Raw genomic sequence first — 16,306 nt, 5'->3', positions numbered from 1 at the left:
TGGACACATCAGCTACATTTTATTTTTACCAGCTATTTAACTACAACACCTAAATATTCATTATTACTCTCTTTTAAACCGGTTATCTATACGTTATTTAAGACTAATGACATTGTTTCAGGGGAAAACATCTGTTAGAATATTTTTGTAAGTATTTTTACAGAATGAAAAAAAAATAGGCAAAACCAATCATGATGTGATAGGAGGCAACAGGAGGTGTGCCCGGAGCACAAAAACAAAAACTAGAAAATGTGACAGTCAGCCGGGGAGGTAGTCTCTGCTCTGATTGTACTGATGCACTTCCCTGTAGAGCCTTATTCACTAGAAGTCACCAGCCTCTGTTAGTCCGTCACCCCGCTCATTGATGGGAGAGCATATGGTGCTCTGTGGAGTTCACTGCAAATGTGGCTACAGAGACTCAGTTTAACTAGCAGACACTTAACTATGGACTTCATTTGTGCCATCCTGCCTCTGATTTACCTGCAGTCATCTTAGAGAATAAAGAGATGTGAAACGTGACTCAAAGCAGGCAAGTGAACATACACAAATGTTTGAAATCTGTTTGCCTAAGATCCTAACCTGAGCCTTTGGTTGAATATATACATATACATTTGCTGGATGGGATAGATGAACTGCTTCGGAATCTGGACATCATGTTAATACTGCAGCTCTCCTGGAAGGGCTAGGAAAAGGGAGTTAATGAATTTTGAGTGCTTCACCCTTTGGGCCCAATTAAATTTTAGTGCCAGTTAATTAGCGGTTAAACTTTTTCGGTTCATTCATCTAGAGAAAGATCCTTACAGAAAAGGACATGGTATTGTAAATACCTCTGTTTAAAGAAAATTGAGTAATAATAAAAACCAAAAACATAAATAAGGAATGTTCTATCTCATTAAGGAAATTTAAAATATATATATATATATATTCTTATGAGAAAATAAAAATAGTTGTTCTTTATACTTCATAATCAAATGAAGTGTGTAGGCTCTTGAAGCTACTTAGCTGTAAAAGGGTTTGGTATTAATCTGCTTCATGAAAAATTAATGATGGGTAAATCAACACCTACTGAGCATAATAGAAAATCAGGCTAAATACTGTTGGTAAACGTTATTATTCTCAGTGTGGTTGCTTTGATCCATTACCAAAAATAACACCATCAGATTTCCAGATGTTGATAAATGAGGGCAATATTTTCATATGGGAGACAAAAGTGATATTTGAAAATCAGAGCGTTTCTTCTTCAAGTTTTGCAAATATTTTACGTGCTTGAAAATCTGAAACAATTAATTAGGCTGATGTCTGAAGCTTTCTAGGGGGTTCCACTGAGAAAATGTGTATTTCATTAAATGCCTTAAAACTTCTTTAACCCATCCATTTAGATTTATATAATGTTACTTCCTGTAACACTTTCATAAAATCAGTACCTGGCCAATGTGATAATTAGTCTTATTCATTTCCTCTGGTACAAAAAACTGGTTCCACATCCAACCACGCTTCACTCTGAGATGAGAACCCGCTGGGTGCTTAACTTTCTCTGTTGTAGAGATTTCTATTGCTGTAAAGCAAGGCCATAGCAGAGGAATCCCCAACATAAAAGGTAGAAATAAGCAACAATTCATTCTGCTCTTTTGATTCCAACTGGTATTCTTCAGAGGAACGAGTAGTTGCAAACAAAAACTGTATGTTCCTTTATAATCTTTTTAAGTCTTAGGTATCTTTCATATTCCTAAAGAACAAGAAACAAAACAAAATTTTGCATTTAAAAATAACACTTTCTCACATAATTGCTGAAGTAAGGGTACAACTTTTGCATTCATAAAAATGGAACAACAATATACATTTAATTTATCTTCCAGTTAAGCTAGTTATATTTTGTAGCTTGGCAATAATGTGAATGCTATAATTAGAAACTTCTACTCAAGAACTGTCCATTATAAGCTGTAGCCATAAATCTGCCCGAAGGTTGAAAAGTCGGTCTTGCAATCTCCTTGAGTGACAGCTGACACTGAGATGGATTTTTTTTTCCTTTAATTTAACCTGCTTACATCTTCCATTCTATCTCGGTAAAACTCAACAGTCAAGCCAGGGGGGAAAATGTGATATTTCTGATTTTTTCTAAATAGCCGTAAGTTTCCTAATCCAATTTCCCAAGTTACAGTATTTGATCTGGTATTAAATAGACAAAATGACAATTCAGTTTGAAACCTGGGGGATTTAATAAACAGTTATACTGATGTTATAAAATACTCTGTGAATAGAAAGTCCATGCAAGATATTTACCATTTAATATTATGAAAGATATGAAAAGAAATGTTTTTCATCTTAACAAAGAGATGATGCTATTTTTAGAAAATAAATACAAAAATATAGTCCCTAGGTAAAAATGGCTGTTTATAATATATAAGATGGATATAAAAGATATCTTCTATTTTCAAAATATTAAAAGAGAAGCTTCAACTACTGAATTTTACATGTAAAACTTTCCACTTAACTGATACTGATCATACGAACTCTCTTTGAAATGACTGGTAATTCTCAACCTCATAGGAAATTGAATAGCTTTGCATTTACTACACTGTCCCAGCACCTCCAAATAACCGAACTGGATGTTTGTTTGGGACTCTTGAAGAAAAATAATTTTGTTAGGTCTACAATGTAGTTTAATACTACATAATCAACAAAAAGCCAGACTCCCTGTTTTTGTTAGGAATTTTTAATATGATCTCACTTTGAAATTTTCTCCACATGTTTTTGAACAACCACTGAGAGATATTTTAGGTCTTTGACTCTTCTTAGAAAGAGTCATTAAAAAACACCTAATTATGAAAGAACACATTATCATAAATGGGGATACTCTAGTGCCTCTGTGTTCCTTCAAGCAGATGTTTTCTTTGTTATATAATTACTTAATGAAAGCCATGAAGAACTTCAAATGAGGTGAAAATTACAGAAGAACTTCATTCTTATGTTGAATATCTGAACTTAAATAATGTCTGTTGTCTAGAAATTGCTAAAATATACCTTTTGATAGCAAGTATATAATGAAAACACTCAGAACAAGTTCAGTGTCTTAATGAGGAAGCTATTTTGTATAAATATGGGAAACTATCACTAATAGTGGTGTGACGTGTAATTATAATGTTGGGTAAACGCATTTGTGTCAACTTTATATTATGATATTTTCATTCATCTCGGAAAAAAAGTGAGGGGCTTTAGCGAAGATGCTGTTCTAGATTAGAAGATATTTAAAACACACAAGAACAAGTGTAAAATAAGAACATTGTCTAGAATTTAATTTATACAAAGCCATTTTTATATTTACATTTTTTATGAATTTATGAAGATCCAATATGATAATTCAGTATCTTGAGATGATAGAAAACATCGTGGATTTTGTTAGTTATAGAAGTTTCTTTGTGGTTATATAAAAACATACCCTACTTTTGGTCACGTATTCGGAAGCATGTTGGTGTTGGAAATAACATGATGTCTAGAATTTTTTTAAAAACATTTCAGAAACAGTAGGAGCTCAGGTAACCACTGAGGCAAAGGCTTGATAATTAATACTTGAAATTGGGTCATGAGCATTGGCATAGCTATTATTTCATTCTTCGCTTGTGTTTAAATTTATAAATTAAAACAAGAAAAAAATAACAATATATTCTGTATTTTAAAAAATCAATATGGTGGACAAAAATCATTAAATAGTTTAATATCAGCTATTGATGAGAATTCAAAACAAAACAAAACAGAACCCCTATACAATGCTGATGAAATTGAAAATTTGGACAATCATCTTGAGGAATAGTTTGGCCAAATGTACTATATTTAAAAATAAGTTGAATCTATAAACTGACAGCTATTTTTTTTTTAACTGCTTTATATCTAGAGAAACTTTCAAATTTGTCCACTGTGAGGCAAATACAAATTGGGTTAATTTGAAAAATATATATAGAAAAATAAAGTTCCAATCAGGGTACCATATAATACCAATTTTAAAGTGTTTCAAAATTATAAGATGATGCGACATGAGACTGCTGTCATACATAAATTCTGTAAAGTAAGTCTAGGAAAAGAAAAATGATACACAAAATTTATTATGTTAATTACCATGTTAGTAGGAAGAAAAACTGGTTTAAATATTGAGGTTTAGAAATATTGGGGTGCCTGGGTGGCACAGCGGTTAACGTCTGCCTTCGGCTCAGGGCGTGATCCTGGCATTATGGAATCGAGCCCCACATCAGGCTCCTCTGCTGGGAGCCTTCTTCTTCCTCTCCCACTCCCCCTGCTTGTGTTCCCTCTCTCGCTGGCTGTCTCTATCTCTGTCGAATAAATAAATCTTTAAAAAAAAAAAAAGAAATATGTCTCATTTTTCTCCCTCTAAACAATCTCAAGTAAATATGTCAAATAATAGCACTCATTAAATCTGGGTGATTCTTCTACCATATGTTAGATTTTTTTTTCAGATAAAGCATATGATTGAATTATTTTACAATTAAATTTAAAATTAGAAGTTAAACTATCATTATTTTACAATCCTAAATCATAACAAAACAGAAAGGAGTACCCTTTCATTTGAACCTCAATATAAAAATACCAGAGTGAAATGGTAGCAGTAGGTATGTCTGAATTATGAAATATTATGGCTTTGTTTACTCTTCTAGATGCCAAATTGTCTATAATGGTCATACATTTCAGGGGAAGGCAAAATGTTTCAAATAATGGTCTACTTCTGATTGAAGAGTGTTGACAGCTGTCAGCAGTTCCAGCCTGAGAAATATTCAGGCACAGTCTGGGCTAATAAGGAAAAATGCTATCAATTAGTCTGTCTGAAATGGGCCCTAGAGAAACAAGCAGTGGCATTTCTGCCCTATATCTCCAGTCCTGGTTATATTTTCCAGTCAGGTGAATGTACAGATGAAAACCTGCATAATATTACAATATGGAAAAACACTAATACTGTGTCTCATGTTAGATTTAATCTCATTGCCCGTACTAGGCATATTTATAAATATTAAACAAAATGTAGAGTGAACTATATTTCACTACATATCTTGAAAATATATTATTTCAAAGTATATAATGTATAAAATTAAGTGGCATTGCTATTAAGACAAGATTACAAAATAATATTAATATTTGAATAACACTTATAAAATGTACCAACACATTATGTTCAAATAGGATCATATAGGGGCGCCTGGGTGGCACAGCGGTTAAAGCGCCTGCCTTCGGCTCAGGGCGTGATCCCGACGTTATGGGATCGAGCCCCACATCAGGCTCTTCAGCTATGAGCCTGCTTCTTCCTCTCCCACTCCCCTGCTTGTGTTCCCTCTCTCGCTGGCTGTCTACATCTCTGTCAAATAAATAAATAAAATCTTTAAAAAAAAATAGGATCATATAATTTTAGTATTAAAATCGAATTTTCTCTAATGTATTACGTTCACATATGAAGAAATTTATATTAAGACGTTGTAAGTGACCTGTCCAGTAACAAATAGTTATTTACCAGTGGAAGTAAGACTGGAAATCTAATCTTAAGGGCATGGAGCTTTACTGAAGAACGAAAACGTGTAGATATCTAACAAAGTGCATGGCATCTGCCACTGATAGTTCACCTTATTTAAATTAACTAAATATACAGAAATTGCATTTGAACTTCTGGACCAGTCTTGAAACGAGACATAATCAAATGTTTTCTATTATCTCCTTTTAGAACACCTTTTCCCCCTTGTTCTAAAGATCCTTGAGGTAAAAAAAAAAAGGGGGGGGAGGGGAAGAGTAAGTCAGAATGATGGATGTGGTGTCTGTGCAGAGGAAGATAAAAGTTGAAGCTAGGAAAATGTGGATGGGATAAATATAGAAACTTAATCCTATTTGTGATCTTTTTAAAAATCAAGTGAAACTTGGCAGCCTCAGAGTGACACCATACACGAAGGCTTTTAAATGGCTTTCTCAGAACCGCTAATAGGAAATATAGAAAGAAATGTGCGTGCATAGAGCTTGCATACATAAGTGAGAAGAAGCGATATTTCTGAACCAAAATTTATAATAAACCATGCGCCCACTCTTTCTCTGTAGACGTAGAATGTAAAACATCTTTGTCCCATTTATAAACTCTCGTTAAACATATATGTTACATATTTACTGGCACAAATAAAAGCATTGTGCTACAGCTAATATAAGGTCCGAGCGTCCGCGTAAGAGCTTCTCAAGCCCTTTGGCATTACAGCCTTCCCTGTTCACTATTTGTGTGATGCCCTACGATGGGGAGCGACAAGTGCCATTTCATCCCTGGGCTGGTGGAGAGGACTTTGTGGATTAAGGAGTACTGTGTTCAGTGCTAAGCGCCTTGACAAAATTGAGCCCGAATGTGAAAATATTCCCAACGAGAAAAGACAGATCCCAGTTGATGAAATACCCATTGGCAAAATATCACTTTAAAAAATCTGGTATCCCACTTTTTTCCGCCTTCCACAACTTAGCAAAACGTGATTTCTCATTATTTCTAAGCTAAATCACTATATGCCTCTGTACTGAAGATTTAGCTAAAACACTTTTGGACTGTATCCTTCATTAATTGGCGATGCAATTAATCTGTATAAGACTTCATTATATCTTTGCCAGGTTAGTAATGATTTTAATTTGGCCCTTGCATGTCCACACACTATTTCTTACATTTATTTTTCTTGTGTGATTGCAGTCAAACCTGTAAAATATTTTTCTTTAGCGAAATTTTTCTTTTAATGTTCTTGTGAAAATACATAACATAGAAAAAAATAAAGCAAAAAGAAAAACACCAAAAAGAAAGCAATACTTTATTTCCAATATCTACAGAAGTATTCTAATATCACTTCATTATTCTAGGAGGTAAACCCACCTATATTTATCCATGCTTTTTGTTTTACTGCATAATTTAAAAACACTGGGAATTCTCTGAATACTTTAAATCTATTCATTTGGAGAGATACAGAAAATTGGTCTCACAGTTAACAAGGAAACAAGTAAATAAAAACGAATTACAAAATTCATATTAACATAATGTTATTCGACCATTAAATGTGGTGCTCTAAAGTTACTTAATGATATGGAAATACGGTTGTAACACTTTGTTAGGTGAAAGAAATAAATACAAAGAAAATTATTCCATTAATTTAGGAAAAAATATGTTGACATGTGCAGAAAAGAAGGCCTGAAAGACTATACCCTCAAATGCAGATAGCAATTGTGTCTGCATCGAGAAATTATAAATGAATTAAAATCTTCCTCATGTGTGTTACATGTGTTAATATTTAATACATGTCTACACATGATTATATAATAAATTATTAAACTATTTTACGAAAGAAAAGTTTGTTTAGTACCATAGTGAAGATCAAGAGATCACCACTGACTGCCTCTGGGGTTTTCTCCCAAATTTTTTGAGATGAAATGTTGCACAGGCAACTTGCTGGTGTGAGCGGTGAATGACTACACCAGCCTTGCCGCCCACTGCTATATGACTTGACAAAGGTTTAACCTCTGGGAACCTACTCATCTCATTTGAAAAATGAGTTTAACACTAGTGCCTATCCCATGGAGTTATCTTGATTAAATGAGTTAATATGCTTAGATACTGTCCGACAAACATTAATGTTATGTAAGTGCTTTTAACTACACAAAAATAGCTATCTATAAGTGCATGGGAAAGATCTAATGATTTATTTCTAAACTTTGAAATATTCAGCTACTATTATTTCTCCAAACAACACACACATATTAAAAAAGACTTTATAAATGACTACTGCAAAAAGTGTAGGATATATGGCTCCTAATGCATGTGTTCTACATGTATTTTCAAATGATTTGAATGTCATTTTTTCCCCTAAGCATGGCTATGTGACTCTGACAAATAAATATTGTCATGCTTGAAATAATACGTGATATTGCATGGACATATATAGGCTGAAAATGATCCCAGTATGACTCAGAACAATTGTTTTCAAAGAAGACTAATTATGACTTAAGGGATGAAAAATATTATAATCTATGCACTTATACAGTTTGTAACTGAATCTAATTATGAATTGTCTTTTCTATGACCTCTTCGTGGTTACATAAAGATAATTATTCCATCTGTGAAAACTTATAAAAATATAATGTATTCTGTAAGGCTTGTGGAAAGCTAAAACTAAGCTCAACTAAGCCAGCTTCTCATAGAGAAAAACAGATGGCAATTAATATAATGTCTCCATCTTTAGAAAACCATGAGTGGCTTGGTCAAAATGATATATCAAAAGACTAATAATTTGCAATGGTCAGGAAGTTCTAAAGCTAAGTGGAAAAGGAAAACTCTCAAAATCATGGTTTCTAAAATGCTACTTAAAAATAAGATAAAACATTTCTCTTCGTCAATTTATCTTTTTAAGTTTTTGTTTAAATTCTAGTTAGTTAACATATAGTGTAGTATTGGTTTCAGGAGTCGAATTTAGAGATTCATCACTTATAATAACACCCAGTGCAAATTACAAGTGCCCTCCTTAATACCCATCCCCCATCTAGTCCATGCCCTACCCACCTCCCCTCCAGCAACCCTCAGTTTGTTCTCCATTTAAATAAGCACGTCTAACTTCTGATATCAAGATCCAAATGTGTGAAGCAAGCAAATTTTATAAAACTTTAGTGTGAAACAAACAGTAAAATGCAACCCTTGGGGCTGTGAGTGGTTAAATTATTACAGGGAAGTATTTAGAGATTCTTTTCTCTCTAAATTCAAGGAGTTATATACCTACAAAAGGGGAAAAAAATGGGGGCTTTGAAATGTGTATTAACACTCCTCTTTTATCCCTTTATAATGACTGTTACAGCAGTAGCCTTGGTAGTTGGTAACAAGTTACAGACTATACCTCCAAGTCTAATTTTTTTAGTATTACACACACTGCCTCAATATTCATTCCAAAAAAAAAGGTACTGTATATTTGTGTAAACCTATTTAAAACCTTGTCTACTTACTTAAACACAAAAGCAAGTATGTTAATGCTGGGAAATTTTGGGTTGTTGAACTGTTTCAGCTGAAATATCTTGGGAAATCTGTATTGTCTATTATGTTAATTCCCACCTTCATGTCTGCCTTTATATTTAATTATATATATATATTTACTTTAATCAGTTTTATTTTAATAATTTAATATTATGTTAGCTTTTAATCAAATATTTTGAATCTTATAATCAGTGCTTAAAAACATCTGCAATTCCAGACATTGAAATTTTTTTCTCTGGATCTACTGCCTTGGGCCCATGAATGTTTATCACTCAATGCAAGGTGCTGATGTATCCCAGCACTCAGACTAATGTGAGGTAGTACAAGTAAGAGAATCAATAAATAACACAGAAACAGCACTGACAAAACATGATGGCCAACTGGACTTCAACAGAGATTGTGTAGGGAATGTCAAAGGTAAGTTTAGAAATACTGAGGTGGCTACTTGCAGAACTTACAGACAAAGATTCTAAGTGAGTACTTGGTGATTCCATATTCAGAACTGCCATTGTTACCATGATCTTCCTTTTCACCCCACTGCTCTAAGAAAAGCTTACCTTTAATTCCTTAGGATTTCATAATCCATCCCTAACCTCTGGATGATTAGTAAACTGAAATGGCAAGGAGGAGATATCAGAGAGTAATAAAAATAACTAACATCTTTTAATCACTGTGGGAGACATACTACTGTTTATCAATATCATTCCTACAATTTCTCAGGGTCATGTGATTAGTTTCCTAACCATTTATAAGGAATTGATGGCTTTCACTTCAGAAATGGAGCAGTAAAATGCCTTGTCTTTATCACTCCCTTCTTTTGGCAATCAGATATTTTAGCGATGAGACAGTAGAGCCTCAACCAAGCTTAGGGCACTGGCAACTGTACGGAACTCAGTATTGTACCCTCATGACTTTCATTAAATATTTGTGGTTTGAGGTTACTGAGAAGTGGGTAGTTACTTGGCTACATAGCCTAGCACCCTAATAAAACCCCAAATTATATTCCTGAACATAAAATGTACTTCATGTTTTCTCTTGTTAGTTTTCTTTGTAATTGTGTAAGATACTAATTATTAACCTCCATTTAAAAAGAGAAGAAAGAAGATCAAAGTGAGCTTATATAAAATAATGAGAAAAAAGGAGTCACAAAGGCCAGCTATAGATAATAACTGGAATAAAGTCTTGTCAGAGTAATAAAAGAGATAAAAGTACCTAACCTGAAAGAATTCAAGAAGTTGAATAGGGGCAGAGTGGGGAGAAATATGATGTGCCCAGGGACAAGTACATTTGCATATTAATTTCAAAAACACTATTCCAGACAACAGTCCAAGTTAAGCCATTTCCAAGCTAAGATATTAAGGGTAGTTAAATAGGGGACAAATCTCCATAGCCTGTATAATTCAGCTATTCCTTCCTGTGTATATGTCAAGCCTTAGTTTCTCTAGTTCAACCCGGTCTTGATTTTTCTAGGATATTTGCTGCACAATTTTAGGTACTGAATTAATTATCTGGCCACCTGCTCACTATTATTTATTTTTATTTTTTTAAAGATTTTATTTATTTATTTGAGAGAGGGAGAAGAAAGAGAGAACATGAGGGGGGGGCAGAGGGAGAAGGAGGGACAGAGAGAGGGAGACTCCCCATTGAGCACAAAGCTCACTCACACAGGGCTTGATCTCACAACCCTGAGATCATGACCTGAGCTGAAATCAAGAGTTGGACACTTACCTGACTGGGCCACTGAGGCACCTCCTTCATGAATTTTAAAGTAAATACTTAAAATCTTTCATACTGAGTTTAATTTTTCCTTGTGATTTCAAATACTAACCTTTTGTTATATTTTAATGTTGATATTCTAAAGATTAAAACATAGATATACCTAATCTCCAACTGTACTGACTTCTTCCTTCTCCTGCCCACTAACCCAACTGTTATCCTAACCTCCTAATAATTACCTGACTGATGGATTCAATTCAACTTATTTAGTTCAGGAAAAAAATTAGTTGAATTATTATCGGAGGACACTTGTATGTTCAGTCCTGTAGATTTCTACCCCCAATTTCAAATCCAGAGCCTTTAACCACATGTTTGAGTTGAGTGCCACAGAGGAAACTTTGAAAAGTCAAGTGCACACAGGATGCAGTGGGCAATAGCCAAGGGCTCTCTTACTCACAACACCAAGTAACAAGTAATTTAAAAGTTCATTACATGTATGCATACATACATATGCATATACACACATATACACACATAAAATACATATACACACACATAAAATTCCAAAATTCTCACTTTTCCCCCCATTTTCACATGGAGAGGCTTTTAGTGAACATTTCCAATTTTAATGAGTTTTTCTTAAGGTGTCTGGGTGGCTCAGTTGGTTAAAGCTTCTGACCCTTGATTTCAGCTCAGGTCATTATCTCAGGGTCTTGGGATCCAGGCCCACATCGCTGGGCTCCACGCTCAGCAGGGGAGTATGCTTGAGGAGTCTCTGCCCGTTCTCCCACTCACATGCTCTCTCTCTCTCCCAAATAAATAAATACATACATATATGAATCTTTAAAAATTTAAAAACAATAAAGTTTTTGTTATAAATATGTGTTTATTTAAAATTAAGACTATGAATTGAAATTACCATATGATTTCATTCTTTTCATTTGGTCTGATAAGGTACAGAATAGAGTGAATAGATTCAATAAGATTGAGACATGCTTGCATTCCTAATGCATACACATCACTTTGGATGTATATAATACATAATAAAAACTTAATATATTATATATAAAGTATAATCTATATATTTTATATATTATATACATTATATATTATCCATGGTATATGTTGTAAATAGTATAAATATTAAATAGAATATAAACTATAAGATATATAATATAGACTATATAGCATATGATGATTTCCAGCTAATATCATATGCAAAATTATTCTACTATTTCTTTCCTACACTATCTTTTTGGCATTAGGATATTATATCTATATAAACTGAGTTGAGGAATTGTCATGATTTGGATAACTGTATTATGTTTTATGAGAGTAGATTTACTTTTAATTGATCCCAAGTATATTTTATTTTTATAATTAGTTGAATCTGATTCATTTTTAACTTTTACGACTAGAAGTAATCAAAGCTTCATTACACACATGAACAAAAATTGTGTCTAAACAAATAGAAAGGGGCACCTGGGTGGCTCAGTCTGTTGGGCGTCTGCCTTCGGCTCAGGTCGTGATTGAGCACCATGTTGGCTCCCTATTCAGCAGGGAGCCTCCTTCTCCCTCTACCCCACTGCTCGTGCTCTCTCTCTCTCTCAAATAAATAAATAAAATTAAAAAAAAAATAAACAAGTAGAAAGAAAACTTCATTTATTTCAAGGCTCAGGCTCTGTGTGTGTGTGTGTGTGTGTGTGTGAATTCTATACAGCTTGAAGACTAAATTATAATTCATGTAGATATACCACTGATTCACCAATTAGAAAATATAATATATATCACAAATTTCCTTTATTATCAGTTTAATCCTAATGAATTCACAGCTTTCAGAGAGTATAGAACCAATAGGTAATGACTTTCAATGGTAAAAAATAACTAAAAAACAAATTTAGGAAAGTAAAAACTTTAAAGAATGATGAATAAGGTACACTTTTGGATATTTCTTTTTTTTCTTTTAAAAGGATTTATTTATTTACCTTAGAGAGAGTGTGGTGGGGGAGGGGCAAAGGAAGAGGGAGAGGGAGAGAGAATCTCAGGCAGACTCCCCACTAAGCATGGAGCCTGACGTGGAGCTCAATCCCATGACTCTGAGATCATGAGCTCAGCCAAAATCAAGAATCGGATACTTAACTGACTGAGCCACCTAGGCACCCCACTTTTAGAGATTTCTTGATCCAGGAAATAATCATGGCAGTTTGACAAAATCACCAGTTACCATGTATGTAAGGAGTGAGAATTTCCACAATCATAGCAAAGTGAAGCATCTTACCCAAAAACATTGTTTGGATAAATATGAAACCCTATCAGTTCATTATTCTCATCACATAAGTGATATCTGACAAACTGAATTTACGTATCACCATAGAAACAAGAAGAGGAAAGATATTTTTCTACTTAGCAACAATGCATTCTACTTCCCAAGAACTTATCACAAAATTATTTATTTGGTCTTCAATTTTCCATTATGCATATATTATTTTGTTTTTCACTTGTTGAAAATCTTTTTAGCTACTGCTTACTACAGTAAATAAAGACACAGTTGCACTCTATTTGACATTTTTTTTGCTGATGTTGTATTAGTAGCTGCATAATACCTAGTCAAATATATCATCTAAATGCTCCTTTCTCCAATTATCAATTGCTTTCAGTACATATTCTTTATAACTATAATAGCTATAAATGTATTCTACCATCAAAAGCAATACTTAGTAAGCACCACTGCCAAATGGGGTGGAAAATATAATTTTGTATTGAAAAAGGCATAATGTAAACATGACTTTTTAAAAACCTAAATCTTAGTGAGTGGAAAAAAAGTTAAAGTCATACACTCTATTTTGTGTGTGTGTGTGTGTGTGTGTGTGTGTGTGTGTGTGTGTAGACTCAATGCAAAATTTAAAACATTTATAACATAGTATCATAGAATCACATAGTACCCGATTCACATGAACTGGTTAAAATATTAAAGCATTTTAGATGCCATGCAAAGCACATTATTTGACAACTGTAGCAATAATTATTATTTTAAAACACAAACAAATATGACAAAACTATTATTTTATGCTGGAGGTGGTTACATTCTTCTACTTTAAAATTTTTATTATGCATGAAGAGAATTCCTTGTTCTTTACATAAGTGTAAATAAACAATAACTTGGTTGACTCAGTCCCTCAATTTCTAGGAAATGACTTACCTTATTCACATTAGAATTAACTGAAAAGGTAAGTAAAATGTAGATTCCATATTCCACAGATTCTGATTCACTACTTAGGTGATTTTAACAAGTTCCAAGGTGATTCTAAGACAAATAGTCCAAGGATAACACCACCACCACAACCATCATGTCTAACATGTATTGGGAGCTTACTTCATGATTATTACTATACAGAGTATGCCATTCTTTAACTGATTTATTTTACAACAGTTCTATGGTATATGCTCCATTATTACTGATATTTCATAATTGCAGACAGTAAGCACACAGAAGTTAACTAAATTTGCTTAGCTATGTAGTAATTTGTCAGGCTGGAGTTAAATCCAAGCAGATTACTTTCCCCAGAGCTGGTACCCTTAACACTGCAGGAACCATTTTCCAGAATACAGATGTGATTTTGGAAAAGAAATATAGGGGTAGATACTGGCCAGGGCTTATTTCTATAGCAGTGGTTTCCAAATTTTCACATTTATTCTCCTATGAAAAAAATGCTTAGGGTAAACTCCAATATTGTAATGCATATTTATATACTAATCATTTACTTCTACAACTTTTACCACTACAAATATATTTCATAAAAACATAATCAAAATGGAAATATAGGAGTATGAGGTAACCATCAATATAAATAGAATTTTTCATATTTTGCCACAGCTCAGCTGATGGTCTTGGGTACACTCTGTGTTACCTAAAGGAGACTACAAGGGAGTCACTTATCTGGAGACTGCTCTGCAAGGTGGAGGAGGACAACATGGCCATTTTGAATATTTCAAGTCCATATCTCCCACCTTATCCTGCTTTTCTCTCTCTTCAAGTGAATAACTTGCATGGGTTCTTAGATAGACTTTTACTTTATGTCCTGATCATACAATAGTAACTTTCTGGTTGCCAAATTATATCTACAATAGATGGTTCTTATAAGTAATACAGATTGAGAATAGGAATTAACTCAAATGAACTGTATAATTTCTATCTGGTTCTTTTTCCTAAGTATATTACTTAGTTAAATCTTCATTTAATATTAATATTAAATTAATGCTGACCATTAAGGAGAATCTGTATAAAATGTAAAGATTTGTGGCTCTATTACATTATATCTTCATGACACTAGTCAGAGTACTTAAACACTCTGAGATTGAGTTTCTCCAACTGCAAAATGAGATAACATACCTAACTTCTAGGTATTGCTGTGATAAGTCACATAAAAATAACAAGCTGCACCTGAAGCATATCAAATGTTCAATAAAGGTAGTTATTATTATATCATAAAAACATGACATTTATTTAAATATTTCTAATCCCAGATTTCTTTGGAAAATTCTAATTAATCTCTTCCTAAAGTGCAGAACAGAATCACTAGTAAGTTCCCATTGCTACAAGAATAAAAATAAAAGGAGTAACTGCCAACATGAATACTGTTTAAATCATTCAGGAAAGAGCTCTTTCCAACTCACGGCAACTGGGAATGGGAAATATTTCCTAAAGATTACAAATGATTTAAGGTTAACACACCCAAGGCTGATGTGTACAGTTTCTATCATATGAAATGTCAGGATCTGGTAGGAGACAAGAGTAGAAATGTGTATAAGTCGTCACAGGACCTAAGCTACTTCAGAGATATCAGAAGGATAAAGCCATTACTATATAAGTCCATTGTCACATCTAAATATTGAAAAATTGATTTCTATCAACTTGTAAGTTGAAGTCTCTCTCTTTCTCTTTCTCTACCTACCTGTCTACGTATCAACTTTCTTTAGTAGAGAAATATATATCCGCAAGAGAAAAACTATAATATTTGGGGATCTCTAAATCAATCACCTTGGTCATTGCCAGAAAAATATCTAATGAATTCTGACAGTATTCAGTCTCCATTCCGACTGATACAAAAAGACTTCCTAAACAATTTTTATGTTCCTTATTCTTATATATACATGAGGTTCCTTTTGGGGAAAGATGCCAGTTGAAAGGAAAAGTCCAAAACAAATACAAAGCATAAAAATATAACTGAAAAGAAGCAAAAACAAATGCCAGGAGTGGTAGAAAACAAAAATAACAACAACAACAACAACAACAGAAGAAGAAGAAGAAAGGAAGAAAACCAAAAGCTCCTTAGATAAATAAAAGAAGATACTTACCCAATGAAAGAAGTATAGCTTGCTTTTAACAAGAGTATTTAGAGAACAGGAATTGTAATTCCTGGCTATTTTTTAAAAGGTGTGTGTAGGAGGAAATTTTGAAAGATAAATTCGAAGAAAAATCTTTAAGAAAGTAGAAAAACAAGGCATGGGTATAGAAAATAGGATAAAAAGGATTATTAGGGGATTAATTCAAAAGGTACAACATAAAAAAAG

At 33.3% G+C, this 16,306-nt stretch overlaps 1 protein-coding gene across 2 annotated transcripts in view; it reads right to left on the bottom strand.

Moving 5' to 3' along the window:
* CDH19 (cadherin 19) overlaps window positions 1–16,306 on the bottom strand; it is a 90,907-nt gene that overhangs the window by 67,178 nt on the left and 7,423 nt on the right. For both annotated transcript variants that reach the window (XM_040632445.1, XM_008704804.2), the window contains exon 2: window positions 1,425–1,726. In XM_040632445.1, the coding sequence (XP_040488379.1) occupies window positions 1,425–1,619 (195 nt within the window). In that variant the 5' untranslated portion in view covers window positions 1,620–1,726. The remainder of the gene's footprint in view (window positions 1–1,424; window positions 1,727–16,306) is intronic.

The sequence above is a fragment of the Ursus maritimus genome, unplaced genomic scaffold, assembly GCF_017311325.1.
Source record: "Ursus maritimus isolate PB19 unplaced genomic scaffold, ASM1731132v1 scaffold_18, whole genome shotgun sequence".
Lineage (NCBI taxonomy): Eukaryota > Metazoa > Chordata > Mammalia > Carnivora > Ursidae > Ursus > Ursus maritimus.
The sequence above is the reverse complement of the archived record's forward strand: the minus strand, read 5'-3'. Positions and strand labels throughout refer to the sequence as shown.